General features: G+C 34.4%; 1 protein-coding gene across 10 annotated transcripts in view; it reads left to right on the top strand.

The window, feature by feature from the left end:
• aclyb (ATP citrate lyase b) overlaps window positions 1-27,445 on the top strand; it is a 157,850-nt gene that overhangs the window by 4,521 nt on the left and 125,884 nt on the right. For all 10 annotated transcript variants that reach the window (XR_012387883.1, XM_073918299.1, XM_073918302.1 and 7 more), the window contains exons 5-8: window positions 13,122-13,312; window positions 23,032-23,111; window positions 26,435-26,565; window positions 26,651-26,769. Coding sequence is in view for 4 of the 10 variants with exons in the window: in XM_073918299.1 (XP_073774400.1) it covers window positions 13,122-13,312; window positions 23,032-23,111; window positions 26,435-26,565; window positions 26,651-26,769 (521 nt within the window). In the remaining 6 variants the exon portion in view is untranslated. The remainder of the gene's footprint in view (window positions 1-13,121; window positions 13,313-23,031; window positions 23,112-26,434; window positions 26,566-26,650; window positions 26,770-27,445) is intronic.

Below are 27,445 nucleotides of genomic sequence, written 5' to 3'. Positions count from 1 at the left end.
TGAATTAAGTTTTAGTTTTGAATTAGTTTCTTACTTTAATAATTAGTTAATATACTGTAAGTTAAAATCTTGCCAGTGTTTCCAGTTGAAACCTAAAGTGGTTATAATATGTATGGAAAAAGTCTTAAAAAAGGTCTTTAATGTTATACATTTTTTTTACTCTCTATTAACTGTGTAAACTCTGATGTCAGTTATAATTATAGTTATTCTATGTAGACTGTGTTAACTAGTGTCAACATTTAAATTGATCTGTATTAGTACTTTCTATCTAACCTAAACTATATGGGCATACAGTTCATCTGGAAAGTATTCAAAGCCCTTCATTTTTAAAAACTTTTGATATGTTAAAGCTGTATTCCAAAATGGTTTCAATTCATTATATACCTCATTAAATTATACAAACAATATCCAATAAATACAAAATGTAAGAAGTTTGTTTGAAAACTGAAATGCAAATTTATTACAAAATTATAGATTTTTCTTTATATGTACATTAGTAGGTACAGTCTTTGCTGAATACTTTAAGCACATATACAGTGGCACATATACAATATTATGTACAATTTAAAACCTTTTTTTATTTGAGAACATTTTCAATAATAGGAGCCTCTAATTGAAATGTTTTTTTTTAAATAAATAATAATAAAATATTAGTTAAGAAATATTGTATTTTTAAACATGTATTTGTGCATCTGACAAAAAATGGGTTGGCAAGATAAAACAAAACTGTTTTAAAACTCAGTTCAACAAATTTTAATAAAACATAAAAGATGAAGAATTCAAGGAGCTTATGGTGACACTTCACTTTACATATCTTCAAAATGTTTTATGGGATTAGTTTCAAGTTGACAAAACTAAGCTAATTCAATCAGGTTTTACTGGTACCATTACCTAAATTTTATAAGCTTTTTTATTTTTTTAAATCAACTAGTGATTTACTCTTTAGCTCATGGAGCCCAAAGACATTCACATTCTTTTAAACGTACAAAAACTGTGATTCACCTCTCTCTTCTGCTGACATTTACACATAAATGTAGAAAATACTTGTCCCTGAAAAAGGAAGAATACCTTATTGTTGGGATGCACAATATATTGGTGGTCATATCGTTATCGGCCGATAAATTACGTAATTGTACAAAACTGCCTACCTCGCACACGCGTAGCGGAACTTGTTCGAGAGGGTGCTCGCTGCAGAGCCGTTTGAGCAGAGCTGAGCTCCAGCGAGGGGGAGCATGAGCTCTCGCTTTGCCTCCTGTAAGCTGTTTTATTGCGTACACCAACCCCACGCCTAACCCTACCCCCAGTGACATCACTCGTAGAAGAAGTGCAAAAAAGGCGGAGCTCAAGCTCTCCCTCGCTGGAGCTCAGCCCGCCAAAATGGCTCTGCAGCGAGCACCACTTGACTTGTTCAGACTTGTCCAGTGCACTATAATGGAACTCTCCTCACATTGTTTATTCCTTCAAAGTCCATCATTTGGCAAAGTGGTATTGCTATGGGTTAATAACTCTGTAAGTAACCATGTTCCTTATCATTGTAGATATGTTTGATTAAGTGTCATTGTATATTTTGGTTTAAATCATCTCAGGAAAAAATATTACATGTGTAAACAACAGATGCACACGTGCTAAACAACTCGTAGGGTTGATTGTAATCTAATATGATTATTTGTTATTATCAACACATTGCTTGCCATGTGTTGTTGATGTAAGATTGTATTCAGTTTGATTGGAATCATGGGCGTCGCTACGCCCATTATAGGGGGGCTGCATATTTCTATTCAGCCCCCCTAAAACTTATAATTATATATTTTGATATTCAAGATTTGTAAAGTCATACATCTCTGGATAACTTGAAGCAGTGACCATTAGTCTCTCTTCCATCTTTAAAAGTGTCCATAATTGTCTTGACAACTCAACCACTGCTGTCACTTCAACAGAAACAACATCTGCTTTCATTTTATTGGAGAATAAAAAGGCGGGACTGATGACTTTTTTTCGCTCAGAGTTAACATTTTTCAACTGTGAGTGCACAGCACGCAACAGCAAAAATGCAAGGCAGTGTGCAAAATGCTCATGGCCATTAGTAAATCATTCAAAAAAGTGCCTCTCGACGCAAAAATCGTATTTGGTGTGATCGGCCCCTTACTTTGCTTAGAGCAGAATGGTTGAATTATGATTTGTCCAACTAAGTCAATAACCTTTATAATATCTATTATATGCAAATGTTCCAGCCCAAGTAAAATCCTTTTCATATTACATTACGTTCATATGCTGTCTATATATCCAATCAGATACATTAATTATTCACTGATAAATTATCACATGCTTCCTTCTTTTTTTTAGTTTGATTCAATTAAGACTGTGTCCTGCCGTCACTTACTGGGGGGTTTTAATTTGATCTGTAGTACCTTAAGTTACAAAGGATTTCATAATCTAATTCTGAATTGAAACTTAGTCTCCTTGGTGTTATTTTTGCAATTGTAAATACAGGGTAAATACATTAATGTCCCTTCTAAAGACACTTTCATCTCTGCACTGCACAGATAGATTAAAAATATATATATAATGATTTAGTTTGATTAGTAACAGCCACATACAACACTGTTTTTCTATTTAATTTAATTAGAATTTTAAATATACATAAAAATGTGTTTATGAATGTAAAATACCCTAATATATAGCAAGAGAACTGACAAGTGCATACAATGTGAATAATATGAATGTGTTTTTGTAACAGCTGTCCACACACAAAAATGCTGGTTTTGGAATTCCACAGTTTTATATATTACATATTCTTCAGGATTCACAAAGGTCTCAAATGCTTAAATTTAACATAAAAAATTAGCAGCACCCATACTAATGCCGAGTTCGGACTGCATGATTTTCAAAGTAATCATGTTACAGATGTTTTCACACTGCATGACTGTCTGGGCTTGCGTTTAATCGCTGCCTTGTTTACATATGGAGACAGATTAGACTCAATAATAATTCCCGCAAAAGACACAATATACACATGCGTAGCCAAATTCACGGGCATAAAACCAAATTCACGTGCGTAAAATATTTATTTATATTCATAAAAAAAATTCACAAAAAAAAAGAAGATATTTACTCAGGTGAGGATCTTTTTTTTCAGTTTCATTCAGTTTCTAATGACACTATCACGTCTTTTGAAAGAAAACAGCTGCTTTAGAACTTCAAAGGTTCAACAACCTTACAGTTTTATATGTATTAACAATAAAAATGAAAAAAAAAAATAAAAAAGAGTAATCCAGTCTGCGCAAATGGAACGCAGAGTGGGTGTCATTGACTACACCTCTCATCTGGCTGAAAGGTACGAGTTGCCCTGACTCTGCCAGGACAGTCTCAAAAATACACACACATGTATCCAGGGGGAGTCGTACGTGAAAGAGAATTTGCACATTCTCATTTAGGATGAACTCGCAAGTTTTAAACATTTAAAACTTTTTGTACACTCATGTGAAGTTTTTTTTTAAATATAAATAAATATTTTACGCACGTGAATTAGATTTTATGCATTTGAATTTGGCTACGCATGTGTACATCGTGTATTTTGCATGAATTTCTTTTGAGACTTATCTGAATCCATATTTACACTGCAAGATAGATCGGCGACGGGTTTCACACTGCAAGACTTTAACTTTACAATTAGGGTTGGGTATATATATATTTTTTTCGATACCGATGCTAAATCGATACTTTTAAAACGGTACCGGTGCCAAAACGGTGCCTGAACCGATACCTTTTAGCCACAAAATTAATGGAAAATAAATAAACAAATAAATAAATGAACAATATAAATATATATTTATAATACATTTAAAGTAAACATCATTTAATATTTTATATATTTAAATTGCATTAATTTATTACTTTTGACCATTTGTTTGGTAGCATAAATGCAGGATTTGCTTTATGCTATTAACATTACATTAGCTTACTACTAACCTGTGGAAAGGCTGTCATCAAAATCAGGGAACACCTTTTTTTCTGGGTTCGGGGCTTGTGACTATTTTTACATGGACATCAGTGATCTAATGATTTGCATTAATCTAAAAAAAGACAATAATATGATTCAGGTATTTACATGAGCTGCTTTTTGAATGTTACATTCATGATTCCTATTACATGTTCTAGCACATAGATCACTAACATCATTGTGTCACCAGCCTAATGTTTACTCCACAGTTTGTGTCTGTGGTCTTTCATCAAACATCACTGTTTAAGTTGTAGACTCGTAATCAGAGTATTATCCTAATCATATTAAAATCAGAGTATTGGTGTCCATGTAAACATACTCAGATAATGTACCAGATGATGTCACAAGCTGTCAAAGACAGTCCATTCCTCACATTTAAGGTGATTCCATGAGTCTTCACATTTCATAAGTTTGACGTGTTTCTCCCATCACACAGAACTTTTGTAAAACATCTGCTGCATGTTGGTGTGTCAGAATCCTTGCTTGTAAAATATAGCCATACTTTAGAATGCTTAGTTTAAGCAAATTAGATGAGCGAGATCATGTTTCTTGATTTAGTGAGTCGCTCGCTGCATGCGCCGTGCTGCGCGCTATGCCTTTTATAAGCTACAATAACAAACGCCTGGCATCGCAGATATCCGTATCCCTCAAAGCTGTTTAGAATTAAACATTTAGAGATAGTGTGACGCAACACTTACTTGCGTGTGCCTTCAACGCACCCTTTTGTGCTTCTCAAGGGCGTCAGCGGCTGCGCCGCTCAGAGCCGCCGCACGGCGCGCACATGACAGTTAGGGTTAGGGTTTCGCTGACTTGCGAATTCATGGCGATCTGGTGCACGACCTGCTTTACGTTCTTTTTGCATCACCGAAATTAGGCACCGAAATTCATATGCTGATTTAATCCGGTGCATACCGGGTCCAAGGGTAACGGTACCATGGCACCGGGTTTTGGTACCCAACCCTATTTTCAATCGGAAGAATCATTGACAACTTTTTCCAAACTACATCACACAACCGAAAGCACGTTGTATATATTCCTTTATTAACTACGTAATGACAAAGAAGCCTTTAATGGGGTAGAAAATGTACATGTTTGCTCACCTGGGTTTGAAGGCAATTAGCAATTTCTCCTCAACTTTTTTCTTTTTTTGACCCGGTTGTGATATTGCTCAGATGAAACGTCAAACAGACACGGATGCTGCTGCCAAATTTACACTAGTTTTTCTTCCATTTGTTGAGTACAAATAAAATGAAAATAAGTACTTTTAACTTCTCCCAACCTCACGCTGTCCTGCAGGTACCCATACGTGTGGATGCTGCTCTCTCATTGGCTATAGGTCATCACTGATGTTATTTTCAGACAAAACTAATTTCACATAGCATGATTTGAATTGCCGACAGCTCCAGATATTTAGTATGCCAAATATTTGACGGGAATCTGCGAATCATTGGCAATTTTCTCAGATTGTGTCTTCCATAGTTCACATTGTGTGATAGTTACTCGTGTGAATGAGCACCGATTTGTCTATGATTTCTGGCATTTGTTGGTAATTTCTCAAAACCTGTTGGTTAGTCAAAACCGGGTCTAAAATCATGCAGTTTGAACTCGCCATAACTTTATCTGCAGTAAAGCAACACAACTTCAGCACTCTATTTGTAGTTCCCTTTTTAATTAGACATCACACTCTCATCTGTATTTTGTTTGAGATGTCAGATGTCTTGCCTTAAATGCAGGCAACAGAAAACGGCCATAGTAATCATCTAACCGTATCTGTAGTAAATATTCAGGTGACTGGGGAAATTCTGTGTTGGTAATGCTGCAAGAGAGAATATATGTTCCTGCTACTGTCAAAATGATCAATGAGCTCTGATCTAAACCATATCACTTTTAGAGTGGGAATTCTTAGAGTGGGAATTCTTTAGAGTGGAAATGAAATGACATATTATTCATTTGTTTATTCATTTTTATTTTGGCTTAGTCCCTTTATTAATCCAGGTTCGCCACAGTGGAATGAACCGGCAACTTATCCAGCGCGTTTTTACGCAGCGGATATCCTTTCAGCTGCAACCCATCTCTGTGAAACAACCACACACACTCATTCACACATGTGCACTATGGAAAATTTAGCTTACCCAATTCAGCACTACCTACTGCGCCAATTCGTCGCCTAAATTATATATTATAATACTGGTAAGTAAATTGTAAAGAAATTAATTCTGTATTATATTCTGGTAATTTTTATCAATTCAATTAAATTTCTCCAACTGATATTAGAGCCGCTATTTTATTTTGATTATTTAAATAAAATGATAAACATCTATTATATTATTATATTATATTATATTATATTATATTATATTATATTATATTATATTATATTATATTATATTATATTATATTATAATTAATAAGCTCTCTCTATAAACATTTACATTTCTCTTTAGCCTGTTACTATTCTTTGTGTTTCTCCCGTGTGTTCTGTGTGTTGATGTGGAAAATATCCACTAACCTGAACAACACAATGACAACTGTTTGAGTAAGATAGTTTTTTATATCAGGTATGGATCACATATCTTATGGGTTGTGGTGTGTGTTTCTTCCTAAATGGTATGTGTTGTTAGGTGATAAATGTTTGCGATGATATTGCATGTCTTAATATTTACAAGCATCTGTAACATTTCCGAGACAATGCTCTGCACCTGTCAACTACATATGTGTGTGTGTGTGTGTGTGTGTGTGTGTGTGTTTCTTCTACATAAATAAATGTTTAATTAACATCTGTCTTACGATTATTGTCTTTATTTAAATTTGTTGAAATAATATATGTAAATGACTACATTCTGGATGACACATTCTCCTGTAAAAAATGTCTCACAAATTTTAACCTAAGCTGAATTTAGCTTATTTATCAATCACAATTTTATTTAAACATTCTCACAGAAGGACTGTCATTTCTTTGTATGATCATGTTTTGAAAACATGTTTTTGATCACGAGTAATGTGATTTTATTTGAAAACCGTGAATATTGTTTTATTTGAAGCTCATGAATATTGTCAAAAAAGATCTTGTCAGTTACAAATCAAACCCTCGACAGTCTCAGAAGAGTGGGTTTCTGTACTTAGAGTTGATTATAGCTAAATGTCTCGTTTCTTATAAGCTGTAAACACTTTCAAAGTGACAGGCTTGTAAATTATTTTATAGTAATTACTTTATATAATTTTTATTTACAAAAGATCTTTAAATTAGAAGTAGATGCTTATGCACAACAGACCTGATTGTTATATTTGAGTTACAGAAGAAGATTGTAATGTTTTAGAATAAACTTTGTTATTAAGAAGATAGCTGAGAAAGATTACGCCTTTATTTACAGCTGAAGGAGACTAATTTGGAATGGTGGTTTGTTGATAAGTAAAAGAAGATATGTTATCTGACTAAAGCTGCATTTACACTTCAGATTTTGATGGTAAATTCCGATTATGTGACTGTATCCGATTAAAAAAAAAAAAAATTCTGTTTACATGGTTTTATTTTTTTTAATTTTAGTTTTGACAAGTTGTTTTGCGATTCGTTTATGACAGAAAAAGTTTTGACTTGGTAATTTTTTTTTTTTTTTAATTTTCGCTTTTTTAAACCAGTAGGCATTTTATTGTCATGTCCATGGCATGATTTTTGCATGTGATGTTTGCAATACTTTTATATTAGTTTACATTGTTTACGTTGTGGATGTTGTGCTCGCTCTCTCTCTCTCTCTCTCTCTCTCTCTCTCTCTCTCTCTCTCTCTCTCTCTCTCTTTCTCTTTCTCTCTCTCTCTCACTCACTCTCTCACTCTCTCATTCTCATGCTTAAATGTACTAACTTGTGGTACATGATTATTGGAAACAGAAATTAATATAGCAGGTTAATGTTAATTAACAACCATACAACCATAAGCTAAAATGTTGTCAATACAACTTAAGTAATTGTATTTACTGGATTAATAGTGTAAACATATGATATTTACTTTAATAGATGTGACAAAAATGAATAATGTTATGATTAAACCTTTTGCTGTCTGAAAATACATTGTAGTAATAATGTGAAATATTTTAAAATAATATATATATATATATATATATATATATATATATATATATATATATATATATATATATATATATATATATTTTTTTTTTTTTTTTTTTTTAAATAAATTGTTAGTGAACAATCAAAAGTTGATTAATCAATTAAAGTACCATGAATTTCAACCTCTTAATTATTGTTATATTTTAAAATATTTATGCCTAGTTTTCAAGTGAATTGAAAACCTTTGGTAAATAATATTACAGTTATTTATCAAATTAATTTTAATAATTATAAATAAATAAATAAATGTAAGTAAATAATATTATTTAAACTTATAAGTAGCTTAATTCATATTGTATGTTTTTTTTGTTTGTTTGTTTTTGTTTTATATGCTTTGTTTATTTATTGAGTTTTTGTATTTACAATTGACAGTATTACCCCATTACCCTTCTCCTACCACGGCACTGAAAGAGAAAAAAAAAACAATATATACCTACACACATACACATACATATACATAGTTAGAAAGAGGCTTGGCAAAATCCAAAGAAAAAGATAATATAAAAAGTGGTACATCCTAATGAAACTAATACAAATTTTCATTTCAGTTCATCATAATTTGTATAGCGCTTTTACAATGTAGATTGTGTCTAAGCAGCTTCACATAGAAGATTTTATTAAATTTAAACAGTGTCAATCCAGTTTTCAGTGTTAAAGTTCAGTTTAGTTTAGTTCAGTGTGATTTAATATTCACTCCTGAAAGTTAAAACACTGAAGAGCAAATCCATCGATGCGCAGCTCTACAGGTCCCAAACCATGCAAGCCAGTGGTGACAACGGCAAGGGAAAAACTTCACCATTTGGCGAAAATGAAGAGTCAGTTGGGCATAACCATTTCTCCTATATGGCCAAACGTCTTGTGCAGTGCTTAACAGGACAAATAATCTAGAATTACAAAACCTTCCAGATATTTCTAAGTTACCAATAAGGCAATACATTGTCTCATATTTTTTTGTCAATATGTTAAAGTTGTGAGAGTTTTAAGTTGGCTACTTTATTCTAAAGGCCAGGGGGTTCAAAGTATTTAATGAAGGGGACCCTTAGTCTAGGAACATGCATTTCGAGCCTCGAATCATGTGTAATCTTTTCCAATTAAATGTAAGACATCTCTTTATTTATTCAGCTAGCGTCATTTCGTACTTCCAACCACTCTTTTCCACTTGAATACTATTAAACGTCTTGCTTGTTGTGTAGTGATAGCAATAACAGAATATATATTTTTACTGAGATCTACATCCTAAGGCAGGACACCAAAAATGTTTATCAAGAGATCCGGGTCAATTGGGATGCTATATATCTGTTTGAATCTTTCAAAACCCCCCTTCCAAAACTCCTCTAGCTTGGCACATACCAGAGCATCTGAGCAGTGGTAGCAAGTGATTGTGTGCACCTACCACATGAAGGGCTAATTTAGAGTTAGCAAAATGTAGCCTTTGGAGAACCTTAAAATTAAACTAAACCATGTCCAGTGAAGATGAATGCACCTGAGTTAAACCATCCTATTTTAGACCTGAAAATTCTCTGCTTAAATCACTTTGCCAAGCTTCATAAATAAACTGCAAGTGCTGTGTATTTATTAATGTAATAATCTAATATATGCTTGAGATGAGTCCTCTGCCAAACTCAAGCAAATTGTCAATGGGGGATATAGGGGGTATTTCTTTAAAGGAAACAAATAGCTTCCAAATGGTGTGAGTCAATACAGGATTAGGGGAGGAGATATAATTATTTTCCCATTAGAGAGAGTGAAGTACAAAGAAGGGAATCAAATTTAAATTTAGATCAAGATTGTTCTCCTTGTATCCACAAAACAGGCATTTTGGGGATAACTAATATTTTACTTTCTGAATATTGCTTGCCACATAATAAAATAAAATAAAATAAAATAAAATAAAAAACAGGTAGTGTCATCCCTCCCTGACCTCTACTGCCCAGCTTAGTAAAATAAAATAGGTAATTGTTTAAATAGATATAAAAACTGTGGTAAAATGGATAGTGGACAAAAATGGCCTTGAACGATTAAATGATCTGGTGACTTTTACACCTAAATATTTGAAACTCTCAGAAACAATTCTGAAGCGGATAAAAGAAGAGTCTCTATAGTAATAGGGAAAAACTCACTTTTGTGTTTTTAATGTTTGGATTAAAGCCAGATAATTTGCAAAATACTTTTAGTAATGAGACCAGTTGATGCATTGAGGCGATTGAGCTTGATGCATATAGCAAATCATAATAGGCTTAAATGGGAAATCTTAAATCACTGTACCATGTCGCATAATGCCTTTAAAGTCAGAGAACTGACGAAGCACAGCAGCCAGTGGTTCAATTGATATTGCAAATAACAAAGGCAAGAGGGGACACTTGGTGGCTCTGCTTGGTAGCTCGATGCAATGGGAAAGAGTATACATCGTTTGTGCACACTGAAGCAACCGATAAAGCATACAACAGTTTAATCAGTGAAATTAAGTCTGTAGGATTGCCAAACTGTTTAAGAGTGTAAAAAAGGTATTCCCGCTCTAGTCTATCAAACGTCTTTTCAGCATTGAGAGATTGTTGCTTCTTGCTCACATGGTGTAGAATTTGTGTAAATTTAAACTTCGTAAATTGTTAAAGTAATTATGGCCACGAATAAAACCTGTTTGGTCAATAGAAATTATAGAAGGGAGTCGATTCAAGTGCGTTGTTCTCTATTTTTCAAAATAGACAAAGAAAGAGGAATAGGTTATATTGCCAATACTGCGTAGGCAGGAAGATTTATCCTTATCCAATAGCTTTGCTGCATTATCCCTAAATGCAAAGTTTAATTTAGGAAATCAATGGAATTTTGGTTGCATGTGATACTTCACACATTTACATGCACTGGTAGAGACTGGTAATGCTTTAGTACTTAATATTCTGGTCGCTTTGATATATGGAGCAATGAACCTAAGCGTACGAGGAGACGTCTAGCTTTCTATGGACAATACATCAAGTAAATAATGTCTGTAATTTCTATGGGCAGTACGTCAAATGTATGGACACACATATACTCACAACCCAAACAGCAGGTGAGAAGTGCACCAGTCACCGAATCCAGCATATGGGTTTTCAACTTACCGCCATGTTCTGTCTTATATGCACTGTTTACTGTAAAAGTTATTTGTGGCTCAAATGACAGCTTTTTGTATTTTTCTGGCTCTGAACTGTCAAAACTTTTCTCAAAGTGCTTTTTCAGATGTGAAAAATTGAAAAAATCGAATCCGGTTAAATTTTTTTAATGATGGACGAAAGTTTCAGAGACAGTTTGTCGTATTTATTTTTAATGTGCAAAAAATTATGAACGAAAGTTTTGGATTTAGTGTGCAATAACCTTTAGTCAATTAAAAAAAAAAAAATCTAAAAATGCAGTATCGTTCGGAAATTCTGAGGTAAATAGGGTGGAGTAAAAATGGACAGATTATTATATTCAGAGTTAAGACTTATTCTTTCTTTATATAAATGAGGGCAAAAAGAGATGGCATACTGTTCATCCAACTTATTGATAGCTACTGCAATAAAGCTGAAAAGAAAAGAAAGTTTTTGCTTTTTCACACATGAGAAGCAATCAATTTGCCACACAAAATAAGCTTTTATTACATCCCATAATATACAGTAGGTGTGCCAATTAACTTCAAATAAGACTTCATCTCATTGGTTAAGTATTAATAATAATAATAAATTCTTTATCTGCCAAAAGCAGAGTTTAGTCTACAGGGCATAAAGGAAGAATGCTGAAATGGTTATATACAAAGGAAGAGGGGGCATGATCGGATAAAATAATGCCATGATGTATACTAGTTGAAAGCAGGGGTATGGGACGCTTGTTCACTAAAAAAGTGAATGTGGCTGTATGAGTTATGTAACGGAGAAAAAAAAGAAAGTGTTCTGGAGGAAGGGGAAAGAAATCTCCAAGGGACTAATAACCCGAATTGATTACAAAGACTCAAAGACAAATAAAAATAAAAAACACATCAATCGGATCAGATCTTATCTGATCAATGCAAGGTACAAAAAAATAAAAAATTTTAATAAAAAAACAAATAAACAAACAAAACAAAATTTGTAAAAAACCCCACCTCCCCCACCTATGCATACACGCTGGTTCACTAACAACCACAACTCACCAGCTTATGTTTCTATTCTAATGGGACTAAATTACTAACACAAAGACATACACACACACACACACACGCACACACGTGGAAGAGACACAGAATAGTATAAGACTGAAATATGAATGTTTAAAGTGACAGTTTATAGAATAATATATTATAAATAACAATATAATAATAATATAATTTTATTAGAATATTTAAATTATCATAACAGTTCTAAAAAAAGTTGGAATAATTTAATTTAATTGATTAAAATTAAAATAATTATTGTTTTATAGAATTACATAATTATAATTTAATCTAATTACAGGTACTATTTTATATAATTTGATTTATTTTATAAGTATCTAATTATCCGAAATATAAAATACATATTATATACTGTAATTATAATTTAATTTCATTACAATCTAATCATTGGAAGTATAAATAAAAGGGGTGTGGCTTAGACCTGAAGTTCCACCCATAAGGGACGAGCTTAGACTGGCAGTCATCAATCATATTAACAGTAGCAGGAATATATTTTATCTGCTTTGTAGGCAGAGGTACAGACACACTGTGTTAAGTCAAACCGGACGCCCCATGACATCATGTGAAAAGGGTCTATTCCCATCAGTAACATTAATTTGTTTTCAAAGCTAAAAAAAGCTGGAATACGCTATATTGTGTTTCCCTTAATTTGCTGTCTTGATGAGTTTTTGCAACTGTGCTGTGCTACAGTTGTTAATTTTGCACATATCAAATTTATTTTGCAATGTGTGCAACCTTTTGTTACTTAGTTATTGTGATTTTTTTAAAGGTTCTTCTTCAGAATTTGTGCTTCATTTAATGTGTTTTGTTTACTTTTAAATTGTTTTCTTTTACAGGAAGAGGAGTTTTATGTGTGTATATACGCAAGCCGGGAGGGCAGTCATGTTCTGTTCCATCATGAGGGTGGAGTGGAGATTGGAGATGTGGACAACAAAGCCCAGAGACTAACATTGGGAATAGATGAGAAGCTCATGGAAGAAATAGTTACCCAGCAGTTACTTGTACATGTTCCTGATGACAAGAAAGAGTAAGTATTTTGAGCAGCTTGAAGTGTTCATGTATCAATTTCACTATTAATCAAAATATTTGATAAGGCCTTTTCAGAAGGTACTAATCAGTGTTAAGACAATGCTTTTCTCTGCATTTGTGTTTACTCTTAATTCCTTTCCAATTTCCTTTTCAATTTATATATAAATAAATTAATATTTTCATTCCTCCAGGGCTGTAGTTGACCCTATGAAATTTGTTGATTATTTCGTTGATTTGTGAATGAAAATATTACTCCTAATGCGTACTTTTCTTTCATGTTTAAATGAATGATTGTTAAAACAAAATGAGTATAGTAAATCTCCAATAACAATATGCCTTGATTTAATGTTTAATGCTGCAATCACTTAATCACTCTGTATCACTTACTACCAGAACTCAAACGAAGATATTTTAATCAAATCCGAAACTTCTTTTGAATTCTATTTAACCAAATATGACACTTTCATTTACAATATGATGACATGTTCATTTACATCAGGGTTGTCCGATCTCGGTCCTGGAGGGCTGGTGTCCTGCAGAGTTGAGCTCCAACTTGCTTCAACACACCCGCCTGGAAGTTTCTAGTATATCTAGTTAGAGCTTGATTAGCAGGTTCAGGTGTACTTGATTAGGGTTGGAGCTAAACTCTAAAGCTGTGGTCACATTAGAGTTTGAGCTTGCAAAATTCTGTCGTAGAGCTGTGCGAAAAGGGGCAGGATTAAACAAGATGATCAGACATTTAAAATGCGAGCGATTGCTCCAGATTTTAAATTCCTGTCCAGAGAGGTCATGCTTTGATCCTCTATTGGTCTCAAGCAGTCAAGTGATGCGATTTCGCTGGTCAGAGTTCACGAAGCTTGAACTTTGCACCGCAGCAACCTGCGAAACTTGACGCATGACCCTGTGTTGTTCTGTGCAGCATAAACTTACCTGTCTGCACCTCCGCACTGCAGACCCACTGAATGCCTTTTTGGCTCTAAAAAAAAAAGTTGTCTGGCCAGGTTTATAAATGTCCTAAATGTCTGGGATTCGGCTTTTTTGTCAAAAATTTAATTATGTTTTGTTTGTCACATATAGTTAATTATGTGATGTGGGTAAATGGTGTGTTTCAGTCCAGCTACCACCTTAAGTATATTTCAAACCTATGGGAAGCACTGATAGTATTGTATGTTAGGGCTTAACTTTATTCATAAAATAAGATTACAATAAAAAAAATTGTTAAATGCTATAATCCAGTTTTTTACTCGCATACATAATTTTTTCCCATTTTTGTATCATTGCATTTGTAACCATTTACAAATTTTGTGACCATTTTTTTTTTGTAATAAAAGAAAAAAACAACAATTTAGAAAGCTTTCTGATTCATTCTGATTCATAGCAGAAAGCTATCTGATTCATTAGTGATAAAAGTCATTTCAAATTACAGTTTATAAATATAATTAAACTGACTTAAAAGTGACTTGCTAGAACAAAGCTACGACTTGACTTGATGTGACTTGAAATAAGCAGTGACTTTACTTGACTTGAGTCTGACAAAAAATGATTTGACTTGTTTGAGACTTGAAGGTTATCACATAAGACTTGCTTGTGACTTGCACATGTGTGACTAACTCCCACCTCTGGTGCATAGGATGCGCACTTCAGAATCTCGCCGAAGTAATAAGTAATCCGGGAACTTCTCGCATACTGATTATAGAATTCTATGAACTTGGACATACTACTCGGCTCGCATACTGATTTGAGTGTACTATGTAGTATGGAAGTATGCGGTTTCGGACGCAGCATAAATTTACATAAATCAAGCTGTTTATTTTGTTTCTTCTGTAGAGACACAATCACTTTTCACAATGAACAGATATAATCTTATTCACAACTAAACATTGATCTGTAAACATAATATGCACTGTTGATATGCACCAGACACTTACAAGGACCCAAAACAGATAACAAATGTTTACTTGTGAATCAACAACAAATCTTGCACAATATTGTACAATCTTAGGTTATGTGTTTTTTGAACTCTTATACTATGTGTATAGTTAGATTATGATTCAGTAAGTTAAAATGTATAGGTTTAAAATTGCTCTTATGTCCAGCGTTATTCCCATTACTGGGAAACACCCATACACTCATTCACAAACATACACTACAGACAATTTAGCTTACCCAATTCATCTATAGCGCATGTCTTTGGACTGTGGGGGAAATCAGAGCACTCGTAGGAAACCCACACAAACAGGTAGAGAACATGCAAACTCCACACAGAATTGCCAACTGACCCAGCTGAGGCTCGAACCGGTGACCCTTTTGCTGTGAGGCGACATCGCTATCCACTGTGCCACCGCGCCACCCACTATATGCTTATTTGTAATAAAAGCCTAAATGTAATATATATTTTTAAATAATGTGTTTTTTGTATAGTTGTCCTTAGTTAATCATGGGAGTTACGTTCTGAAAATAACCTGCAATAGGCACAATCCACAAAGCTAAAGCAGACTCCATCCTTACAATGGTTGTGGACAATTACAACCCTTTTTGTATCTGTTGAAACGTATTGCTGCTGTCGTCCTAATGTTATTTTCCCCCTTCTTTATATAACGAACTGAAGATTCATTTATTTTGTAATGGCTCCTATGGCCGCGTAACTTCCACCTTTTGTATGTCCTGAAGTACAACATTTTATGCGATAGTTAGCATCTTCCACTGACTTTTGTGTGCTACCGCAGGTGCCTTTGGCAGTGCAGAATGTTTTGTCAACATTGTAGGGTTCGTTGTGGAGTAAACTTGCAAATATAAAGTGCAGCACTTCAAAGTAGCACTACTAGCGATCAAAGTCACACTGCTAGCTTTTCGAATCAATCCATAGATTTTCAGTAATGTTTAAATCTGGTGACTGAGATGGCCTTTTTAGAACATTGTATCGTGTCTGAGCATGAATTCTTTAGTAGATCTGAAACTGTGCTTTGGGTCATTGTCCTGCTGAAGCATCCAACCGTGTTGCAACTTAAGCCTCTTGACTGAATCATTGTCCTTAAGAATCTGCTGATTCTGGGTGGAATCCATGTGACAACTTTAACAAGGTTTCCAGTACTTCTTGCCACACATCCCCACAGCATGATGGACCCTCTACTATATTTTACATAGGGAGCAGGTTTATCTGCTGAAATGCTGTTCATGCAAAGCACCTGTGGTTGTGACCAAATAACTCAATATTAGTTTCATCTGTTCACAGTATATTTTTCCAAAATGTTTCAGGCTTGTCCAGATGAGCCTTTGCATACCTCAAACAACTCTGCTTGTTGGCAGAATTGAGCTGTTCTTTGTAAAGGGTGCGCAGGACTGAAAGATGTTCCTGGAGCTCTTTGGGGGTGGTCTGTGCGTGACCATTTAAACCATTCTTCACCTTTGCCTTTCAGATATTTTTCTTGCCCCACCACATCTTTCCTTCACAAGAACTTTTCCTGTGGCCTTTCATGTTCTTACTTTATTTCTGACTGTGGAAATAGAAACTTTAAATCTTTGTGATAGCCTTTTTATATTCTTTTCCTAATTGATTTTGATGAATTATCCCATGTTGCTACTTTTTGGTTCACAATAAGGAGAAGCACTACAAGCAATCAGCTATCTTAAATATCCATAGATTTTTTTTATTTTTAAAATATCCAGATCATGACCAGTTGAACACATTTGCAGCAACTAGATGCAGAATTTATGTATTTAAAGCTAAAAAAAATTAATTCAATCCGTCAATGAAATATTAGGGTTTATTATGTTAAACATTGCATATATTTTCTTAGCATAGAAAATATAGCAACACAGGCAGACTGAGCAAACTTGAGCTTCAGCAAATCTACTGATCATCTACGGCAGGGGTCCCCAAACTTTTTTTTTGAGAGGGCCACAAAATTTTTCCTTTTTTTTAATAGGGGCTGGTTAACTTTACAGAATAAAAAAAAATTACATGGTTCGGAGTGACTACTAGTATTATTATGATTTTAACTGTATGTAATATACCTTTTAATGCTTGAATAGTTTATTATTTTGTAATGCACAGACAACTTATAATTTCTTTTTAAGCGGTATATTAATGAACTTTATTACAATTATAACGACTTTTTTATATTCACTGCTTTTCAAATTCAAAACATTTATTTTATTAACGATGGTAAAGCATACCGCTTATTAATGCAGACAGATCATGGCTTCAGTGCCAAACGAGTGGTTTAAATCATATGTTATTCTCCTTATTTCCGTTTTATTTTTAAATAACAGACCTATGAATGTTTAAAGTTTTAGGTAAAGATGTCAAATTATGCCCACACATGCAATCTGACCCACGATCAGACCGGTAGAACCGGTTTAACTTTACTGGTTAATAAATATAGTGAAATCAGCTTAACCGAGTCATCTCGCTACACGTAGCCTATTATCCAACCCACATCAGTGTTAGGGAAAAGCTAAATGTTAAAATCTAATGTCATTCAAAACAATTACTTGGTTACATTTTAAGGCATTAGTGTAGCCAGAAAAATACCTAAAGAAGATACCAAAATTCACATATGTTATTACCGTGAAAATTGGTTAATTTTGGCACGGATAACACGCAACTCAATATGCTATATAACTTTTTTTTTCATCATTTTAAATGTAAAAACAAAGCTTTATCTTAGGCTATTATAAGTGTGTTTTTTTTCGTGAAATTGTAAACCATCATAAACCATTAGGTTACTAGGCCTACCAGTCATTTGGTTATGAATTATTTTATTTATTAAGCCTTTTTTTAATAGCTTGTTTTCAGGTTATTTTTTTATTGTAGGGCCATGAGCTACAAGTCAAAACAAATTCGATATGTTGTATTTTAGCTCTTAAAATAGATCTACAATATATTTTATGTTGTTTAATTTTGCATGAGCAAATAGCAGTATAGCCTAAATTACATATTTTCAAAAGATTATCATTCTACCTACCTGCAGCGCACGTGAGAGATTTCTCGGTTGATCCTCGGTAAATCCACTTAAGCAATATATTCCATTTATAACACTGCAAACTTGACTTCGCAGGCAGATCATCTTTAAACGCAAAAGGCATTTATTATGTGTTATACCCTGACTGCTGCTGCATAATGTGGTTTCTCTACACAACTGTAAAAGTGCGCTTTTTAGCAAAATGAAAGCAAACATTCAAAGGGTTCTGCGTTTTGTCAATTTTAGCTTTATTGTAATAATATTAATAATAATATTAATAAATAAATTAAAATATTATTTATAGTGTAGACTACTATGGGACTGTGCAGTGATCTATTTATTTTTATTAAAACATTTTTATTAGGCTACGTCCTCCCGAATAACTAATAAATGACTGGCAGTTGCGTCTCTGCTAAAATTAATTTAACAGCAAATTTCTTATGTGTTTTTTCCTTTTAGAGCTCAAGAGAGTTGTGTTTAAATAATTAGTTAGCCAAAACATGTAATGAATTAAGCTGCTCCTATCATGTCACCCGCCTCCATCGTCGTGTGCGCATTTTAAAGGCTATTTACGGGCGCACCTGACCTGATGCGGGGACCGGATCTCTGGACTATTGGACTAGCTTTAAACTCACCATTTTAATAATTCAATTGCTATGTCATATGTTTTAAAATATTTAAATGTGTGTTCTGAAGGTTGGAACGACGGGGGTGTTAATAATTAATGACTTTTGATTTTTCAGTTTTGAGTGAACAATCCTTTATAAAAACTGGGGGGGCACAAACTCTTTTTCGAGGGGGCAAGGCTGGAGATTCGTCTGGAGATTGTACTTGCTGACAGACTAACTGTATTTAAGACGTATTTTTTATGGGGACACAACTCCTCCGCAACAGCATTTATACATTTTCTGACAAACTCACCATTATTGAACGGCCTACCGCTAGTTGCAATAAGTTTAGCTTATTTAGGTTTGGTGCACATATGTATTCTGTTGAGCTGATAGTACACTTTTTAACACTTTGTCTGCTCTCATTTGGCCTTGCAAGCTTGCATACTTCTGTCTGTGGTGGGTTTCATAGTGTTGGCACAGATTGTATTCTTTGAAAACAGACAGTTTCTTGACAGATGAGACAAAAAAAAAAAAATCACTTGTCCACTTTTGATTAAATACCCTGCTCTATAAATCAACCTTTCTCTTTCCCAACTGTATGGCCATTTTGTTGTCGCTTTGAGTTTTCTAGCTGGGTCACGCATCACCTGATCGATCTCATCGAAACATTGTTGAACATACCATTCTATTAATAGGTGAATCTATTAAATAATTAGGCTACGTTGATAACTAAGTGTTTGATTTTAGTTTGAAAGCCAATCTTTTTTTCTTTTTTTTAAATCAAATACAAACATGATATAAGTAAATCATATATCAAAATAAAATTTTCAAAATATGTCTCTGGCATTATTCGAGGGACAGACCAAATGAGGAGGCGGGCCGAATTCCAGTTTTATAATGGAAAATGTATCCCGTAGATCCCCCTAATCTACAGGATACATTTTTCAGTATAAAACTGGAAGATAGGAATTTTGTATCTTGGTTCTACAGCAGGGCTCTCTGACATTTTTTCATATGCTGCTTTTTAAAAACTGAAAGTGCCTAAGAGCTACTCATGTCACAGCCACAATACCTGTATATTTAAAATAAATTAAATATCATTTAGGCTATAATGAATCATACATCTCAAATGAACAAAAATCCAAACTGTTTCACAACCCAGTTTTTTGTGCCCTTTAAATGGGAAAAGAATAGAATCTTCTTTCTTTTACAGAAAATAGTACAATAGAATACTGTGTTGTCAGCACAAAAAAAAAAAAAAAAGTTATATACACATTTGAAGCAAATTAACTCTCAACTTAATAAACATCAAAGCTTAAACAGATTTTTTGTGAGGTTTTTAAGCTTTAAGATTTCAGTTTTAATGAAGTTGTAATCTTGGCAGTTTAATTTATTTTAGTCTTATTTTTTTTACCAAAGTTTCTAAAGTAGGCTAAAAATAATAAAAAAATAATAATAATTTTTTTTCTATTAAATTTCAAGAAAGGCATTCTCTGTAGTTCTGTTTACACCCCCTGCAATAAAATCCTGTATAAATGAAGGTAAGCATCTAACGTTATTTAAAATGGATAATGTCATGTGGTGCATCACTTTGTGTGTTATTTAGACACAATGCAATAGGTGTAGCAACTGATGAGATCCGGGGTAAAGGAAAAACGATGACAATGACATTGAATGATACGCTTAAGTTTATGTTGTATTATTTCCTAACTATGATCAGCTTGTCAATCTTTCCATTTATTGTGTAAAAACCAAAGTATTCCCAAACCGTTAGATTTATGTTGATATTTGCCCTCTTCATTGCTTTCTATGTAGCTGTTTATTATCCAAAACACAACAAAAAGGCTGTTGTAAGGGCGCAGCTGATATACATGCAAGTGATTTAAAATCTTATAGTTTTGACATTATGCATTGACATATAATTGAAACTTGTTTGTTTCTTATATATGAAATTAATTTTGGACAAAGACAAATGATTTACTATTTAAGTTTCACGTTTCAAAATCAATGTAAATGGATCAGAAGGATTTGTAATCTTTGTATCGAGAAAGTGAATAAATGTTACACCCCTAGTAGTATGCAAATAAATGTCTTATAAAATGGTGTTCAAATTCACATTGGTAGCATTTAACACTGAATAAAGCACATATTAAGTACCTGAGGTAATCAAGGCAAGTTAAGTTTAGGCAAGGCAAGTTTAATTATATACCACAAAATATGTTTTAAAGGAACGAAAAAGAAAAGAAAGACAATAGTGCGATCTGTCAGACGTAGCACAGTGCTTGATCAGTAAAGGCACAGCTAAACGTGTTTTAAGTCTTGATTTGAATGTACTTAATGTTAGAGCACATCTGATCAATTTAAACATGCATAAACATAGTAGCTGAAGGCAGATTCACCCTGCTTTGTCTGAACTCTTAGAAATTCTAATTTACCTGGTCCTAATGATCTGAGTGATCTGTCACGTTTGTATTCAGTGAGCATATCTGTAATGTATTGAGGTCCTAGGCCATTTAGTGATTTATAGACAAGTATTAACACTTTAAAATGTATTCTGAATGTCAATGGGAGCCAATGTAAAGACCTGAGGACAGGTGTGATGTGCTCTGATTTTATGGTTCTGGTGAGAATCCTGATCGCAGCGTTCATGATGAGCTGCAACTGACTGACTGTCAGTGGGGAGACCAGTGAGGAGTCCATTACAGTAATCCACCCTGCTGGTGATACAAGTGTGAACAAGTCCTGTTTTAAAACGGCGTTTTAGAATGAAAATGATCCCCGTCCAGACTGGCGTTTCACCTAGCATTTCTAAACAGCTCTCCATCCACACTAAAAATTTACATCATGTGACCACACACACTCTGGCATGCACTACAGTGTATGCGCATGTCTGACCTCCTGGCAGTCAGTGGGTGCTGAGAGCACACCTCCCCAGGTGAGAGCAGCGCAGGTCGGACAGTTCATCAAGGATCTAACCATGTACAATGATTCTGCATATTGACTTTATTTAATATGTTGTATAAACTTATTGTATGTTATACTTTTATAATGGCCATTACTGATTATAAAAACTTAAATTCAGCAAACGAGACAGAAAAAAAAGAAAGGAGGCAGTTATGCTTTTTTATGTTTTTTTAAGCATGATGGTAAAACACGAACACAGTTATAAATGTATTGTGTTTTGCACTTAATGAAAGTAAATTAAATAATCCCAGTCAGTTAACACTGGCTATGTAAACCAGGTTAAAACAAAACAGGTAAAACATAACTTTTTGGCGAGTAATCAGAATTATGAAAGTTGCATGTAAACAGAATTGCTGATATCTCATTGTGTCATGAAACATCTTACAGAAATTTACTCCTTACTGTCTTCTGATTATTGGAAAATTATTGAATTATTTAACAATTTTCAGTTGCGTTTAAATGCTTAACTGTGTGGTTATTGTGTGTTGAGATTTGAGATTAGGTTGTCCAAAATGAAATACATAAATCAATGTTTCCTTTCTACAACTGTCTCATAGATTTAATAAGGATTCAACATATTATAGGGTTTCTAACATAGGGTGCTTGCCTTAATGTATAATCACAGTTACAAGAGAATAAATGTAACATTTACATCTAAAAAGACACTGAACATGATTATTAATTTACAGGTGTTTTATTGTACTTTTGTCTCCAAGAATTCTGTTCTGCATTAGTAAATCATGTGCTAAACATCTTATCTTCTGTCATCTTATTATCTTATCATCTTAAGACCTTATTAACTTCAGTCCTAAGGATCTACCGCTCAAATTTTGTAGGCTTCTCACGTTTAAAAACATGATTTATATATTTACCTTGTTAGCAGAGAGCTCCATGAACTGAACCATCTGTCAGAATAGACAGACATAAACACATGGAAAATGTGCAGAACAGTGGGTTCTCAGGAGTTGAGATCCACAGATCTGAGACACATTGCAGATGAGCAACATTCATTCGTGTTCAGAGAAATGAACAAGAGAAGACTGGGAATCATTTGATTTTTTTATCAGATATATTTTATAATTTTAATTTATTACTGAATACAGACATTTTTTAAATGATTGCAATTAATATCTAGTTTTTATTTGATGATGAATAGTCTTTTGAACTGTCTTTTTCAGAGTGCTGGCAAGCTTCATAGTGGGCCTCTTCAATTTGTATGAAGACCTTTACTTCACATATCTGGAGATCAACCCACTTGGTAAGTGCTTTTGTCTTTATTAAAATATTAGTTTTATAAAAGATTACTGAATTTTGCAACATTAAGCATTGTATATAAATCACAGGAATATCACAAGCAGATGAATGCAATAATCAATTAGAGAAGTTTACTGTACTAAAAAAGTATTGTATGATGCCAATCTAGCAATTATTTTTAATTTTTTCTTCCCCAGAAATGTTTAGCAAATGTGTACTACCTCATGATTTGCTTTTAGTATGGTCATGAGCCGCATTTCCACTGTTGGGCCAGTGCGAGCAAGGGCTTTTATCAGGGCGGGCCGGGCCAATCGCCCGGGAGGTAAATCAGTGATGCCCAAATAAAGGATGTTTCTAAATATGTGTTCTTCAGCAGGCTTGCGTCTTCTTGTTCTCGTGTAACGTCATTACTGCCAAAGTTCACTTCCAATACTCAAGACCGCAAGAACAGATGAAGCATGAAACTTTCCGGATATGTTCTTGATAGCGAGGACACACCGATGCAGACTTGGCACCAATCTTGCTCTAGAAGTTCCTGAAGTCATTGCGACTGGAGGTGTGAAGTGCAGCATTTTATATAGATTGATTAGAAAAAAGTTCAGATGATTTTCTTACCTCAGGAGTTTCCCTAAATGAAACAGTGAATATAAACATTACCATGAACATCTTAATAAAGAAAAAACACATTTGGGGGTTTATTTGCTGAAATACATATTAAAATCTATTTTATTTGTATTGTGCAACATATATTTAAAATGCTTTTATGAATAGTATATATTTTGAAAATGGGAAAAACAATAAATCGTTGTATGAAAGCTGTTATGTTTAAATATTATTCCATTAAAAACACATGAAGATCATGTGACTATCAGGAAAAACGCAGCATCTCATTTCTCACAGGACGCGTTCTGTCTTCTCGCGGTCTCCCAAGTTTGTCCTTCCAAGGACACCTGGCAAGACCAGTCTCCACAAGAATGCAAGTACGTTCTCTGCATTCTAGGAATTGAGAAACAGCCCATGTCGTGTTTACACTGTCAGGCTAGTAGCTCGCAGCCCGTCACGCAAACCCTGCCCCCAGAACATCCCCCGAATCAAACGTCACACAACCTGCCCATTACAGCGGGAACCAGGCAGATAAAGCACAATATCGCATCATCACAAAATGAGTAAAATGAAGATAACCGAAACAAACAAATGACACGTTACTGTACAGCATTACTTTATATGCCTATACGCACAAGCCTGTGTGTTTCCATTCATTATATTCGTTTACTCATCGACCGACTGTTGGCATTGTGCATCGAGTGGTCTCGCCATTATAACAGAGGGACCCAGCACAGTGAGCGCACCCATCCATAATATAAAACCACAGAAATTCTCCGGTAACAACTCGGTATGAAATGTATTTTATAACATTGTCATTTTGATAGACGTCATTAAACATTCAGCCCAAATGCTCCGGAGAGACCTAAAACATACTGTATAAAAAAGAAAATAGGCTAGGCTATATGACACTTAATAGGTAATTCCCCTTGATTTAAAGATGGGCATGTTACATTGTATTCGGTTATCTTAAGTAAAGGAAAGTGTTAAGTGTTTCAGCACATACTGTAAGAGCAAGTATTAATTATAGCCTATATTTCGTTGCGCTAAGCAGCTTTTCACTAATACACAAATAAACTTTTACCATGTCATATAAAAACATAAACACTTGTTTGAGTACATAGAACATATTTTGTATTTGCAGTTTTCCCCGATGCGTTTGTAAAGCGGCGCTGCGCAGGACTGGATGACAGAAAAAAGGTTCTGCTTTCACTCACCCCAAAAAATGCTCTGTTTGCACGATTTGATAAATATTATTTCAAACCTACTCCGATGTTTGTTTTTATGAAATATCTAAAACTTTTTTCAAATATGCCTTTGTAAAATTAAAGTTATATATGGCTTAAAAATGGTTTAATTTATGTATTGTATATACCTGCTTTGTTATAGCTAGCTTTTGTTTGTTTTATATTCGTTTATTTTATTTAATGGTATTTATTATATGCAGTATTTGAAATTCTTTAAATAATTTTAATATAGCCTAGACGATTTTATCAAGATATGACACTATTGTTTTGAGTCTACAAAAGTGGACACGTAATTTGTAAAGTTTTTGTATTTCTGTGGGGTGGGGTCAGATGCCATGCCTCCTTTTAAAAATCGTACATTTTCGTACAACTGAACTTGTACGAATTCGTACGAATTAACCACTAAACTGAAAAAACGTAAACTACTTTTCCTCGTAAGATCACGCAAAAACACACTTTTTAAGCTTGACAAAAACTCTCGATAACCGTTACTGGCTGCTGTGTCTTTGGCCCGATCAGGCCCCGGAAGTGACGGTGGAAACGTGACGCCCTGGCTCGTTTACTTTAGGCGCGATAGTGGAAACGCGGCTTTGGTGCCAAGTGTTTATCAGCCTAATAGTCTAGAACAAGAAGCTTTCTTTCAGTTGGCTGGTGCGTTATCAGAAGCTGCTGTACCATGCTTCTGAGGGTAACAGAGAATAGTTCATGTGAGATCCTCACTGGTGTCCTGTTGATTGTGATAGGAGTGTTCTTTTTTCTCTCTCCTGAAATCTACCTCCAGCTCCATAGTTTTACTGATGTTGAGTGAGAAGTGGTTTTCCTGACACTTTCACATGACAGTGTGCACCTCCTCTCTTTAGGCTGTCTCATTATTGTCAGTGATTAGTCCCACCATTGTTGTGCTGCAATAACATTGCAGCTGTGTCTGGATGTACAGTCATGTGTGTACAAGGAGTACAGGAGAGAACTGAGGACACAGCCCTGTGGAGCACCAGTGTTGAGTATCAGTGTAGTTGAGGTGATGTTCATTCTGACTATTTGGCATCTGCTTGACAGGAAGTTCAGTATCCAGTTGCACAAATAGCTGTTTTTAGGCCCAGAGCCTGGAGCTTCACAACCAGCTTGGCAGGCACTATGGTGTTAAATGCTGAGCTGTAGTTCACAAACAGCATTCTTGCAAATATGTTTTCATTTTTCAGGTGAGAAAGAGCAGTGTGCAAGATGAATTTTTAGTGCGGCAGTCAGGCATTTGTGTGTGTGTGTGTTTTTTTTTTTTTTTTGTGTGTATGTGTAAGTGAGCATCGGTTTTCTATATTACGTTTGTTCTCTATCACCAAGTCCTTATTTCTGTTTGGTATTTATTTATTGGGATTTAAAAGGGGTGCAAAGACAAGAAAATTGAAGGGGGAAAAAATTAAGGTATTCTAGAATGCTAACCATATGCGTTTTTTTTTTTTTTTTGTATTCATGCTTTTAGTGGTCACTAAGGATGGAGTGTATGTCTTAGATATGGCAGCCAAAATTGATTCTGCAGCAGAGTACATCTGCAAGCCCAAGTGGGGTGATGTAGAGTTTCCTCCTCCATTTGGCAGAGAAGCTTATCCTGAGGTACAAGAGAAAATAAAGACATGCCATTACACATAACACGTCTCTGAGAGTGTTTCATGTCTCATAATGTTGTGATTTTGTCCAGGAAGCATACATTGCAGATCTGGATTCTAAGAGTGGTGCTAGTCTGAAACTCACTGTGCTGAACCCCAGTGGACGCATCTGGACCATGGTGGCTGGCGGTGGTGCATCTGTGGTGTACAGGTTTGCCAGAATTCTTATACAAGCCCAAGTCAGAAAAAGTTGGGACTGTATGGAAAACGCAAATAAAAAAAAAAAAGTAGTGATTTCCAAATTTACTTTGACTTGTAAATTATCCCTTTCCTATTTGGTCTAAAACACAAGTCTTACATTTCTTCCAAAAAAATAGCTGAAATACTCAGATGCCTTCAAGCCCAGAGAAGTCGACGGCACTTTTCTACACTGTTCAAATAGGGCTCCATTTTGGCACAGTACAGTTTTCACTGACATTTCTGGATGCAAATATGTATTGTGGTACTTGACAAAGGTTTGCTAAAGTAGTTCTCAACTCATGTGGCGATTATAAATAATTGACGATTCATGATGCAGTGCCGCCGGCCTCGGATATCACGGTAGTTCTTCTTAGGCTTGTGCTTTTTGCCCTTAAAGCACTGAAATTCTTCAGTATTTTTTTTAATTATGCTATGCACTGTTAAAGGTGAAATATCTAAATGTCTTCCTATTTTCCTTTGAGGAACATTGTTTTCAAACTTTTCAATAATATTCTCACATATTTGTTGGCAAACTGATGATACTCGGCCTATCTTTGCTCAAAAAAAGACTAGACCTTTCTTGGATGCTCCTTATGTACCATATCATAATTACAATCACCTGTTAACATCACTTGTTTTAAATCACA

This window comes from Danio rerio, chromosome 12 (assembly GCF_049306965.1).
Source record: "Danio rerio strain Tuebingen ecotype United States chromosome 12, GRCz12tu, whole genome shotgun sequence".
NCBI lineage: Eukaryota > Metazoa > Chordata > Actinopteri > Cypriniformes > Danionidae > Danio > Danio rerio.
This window is presented reverse-complemented; position numbering and strand designations above follow the sequence as displayed.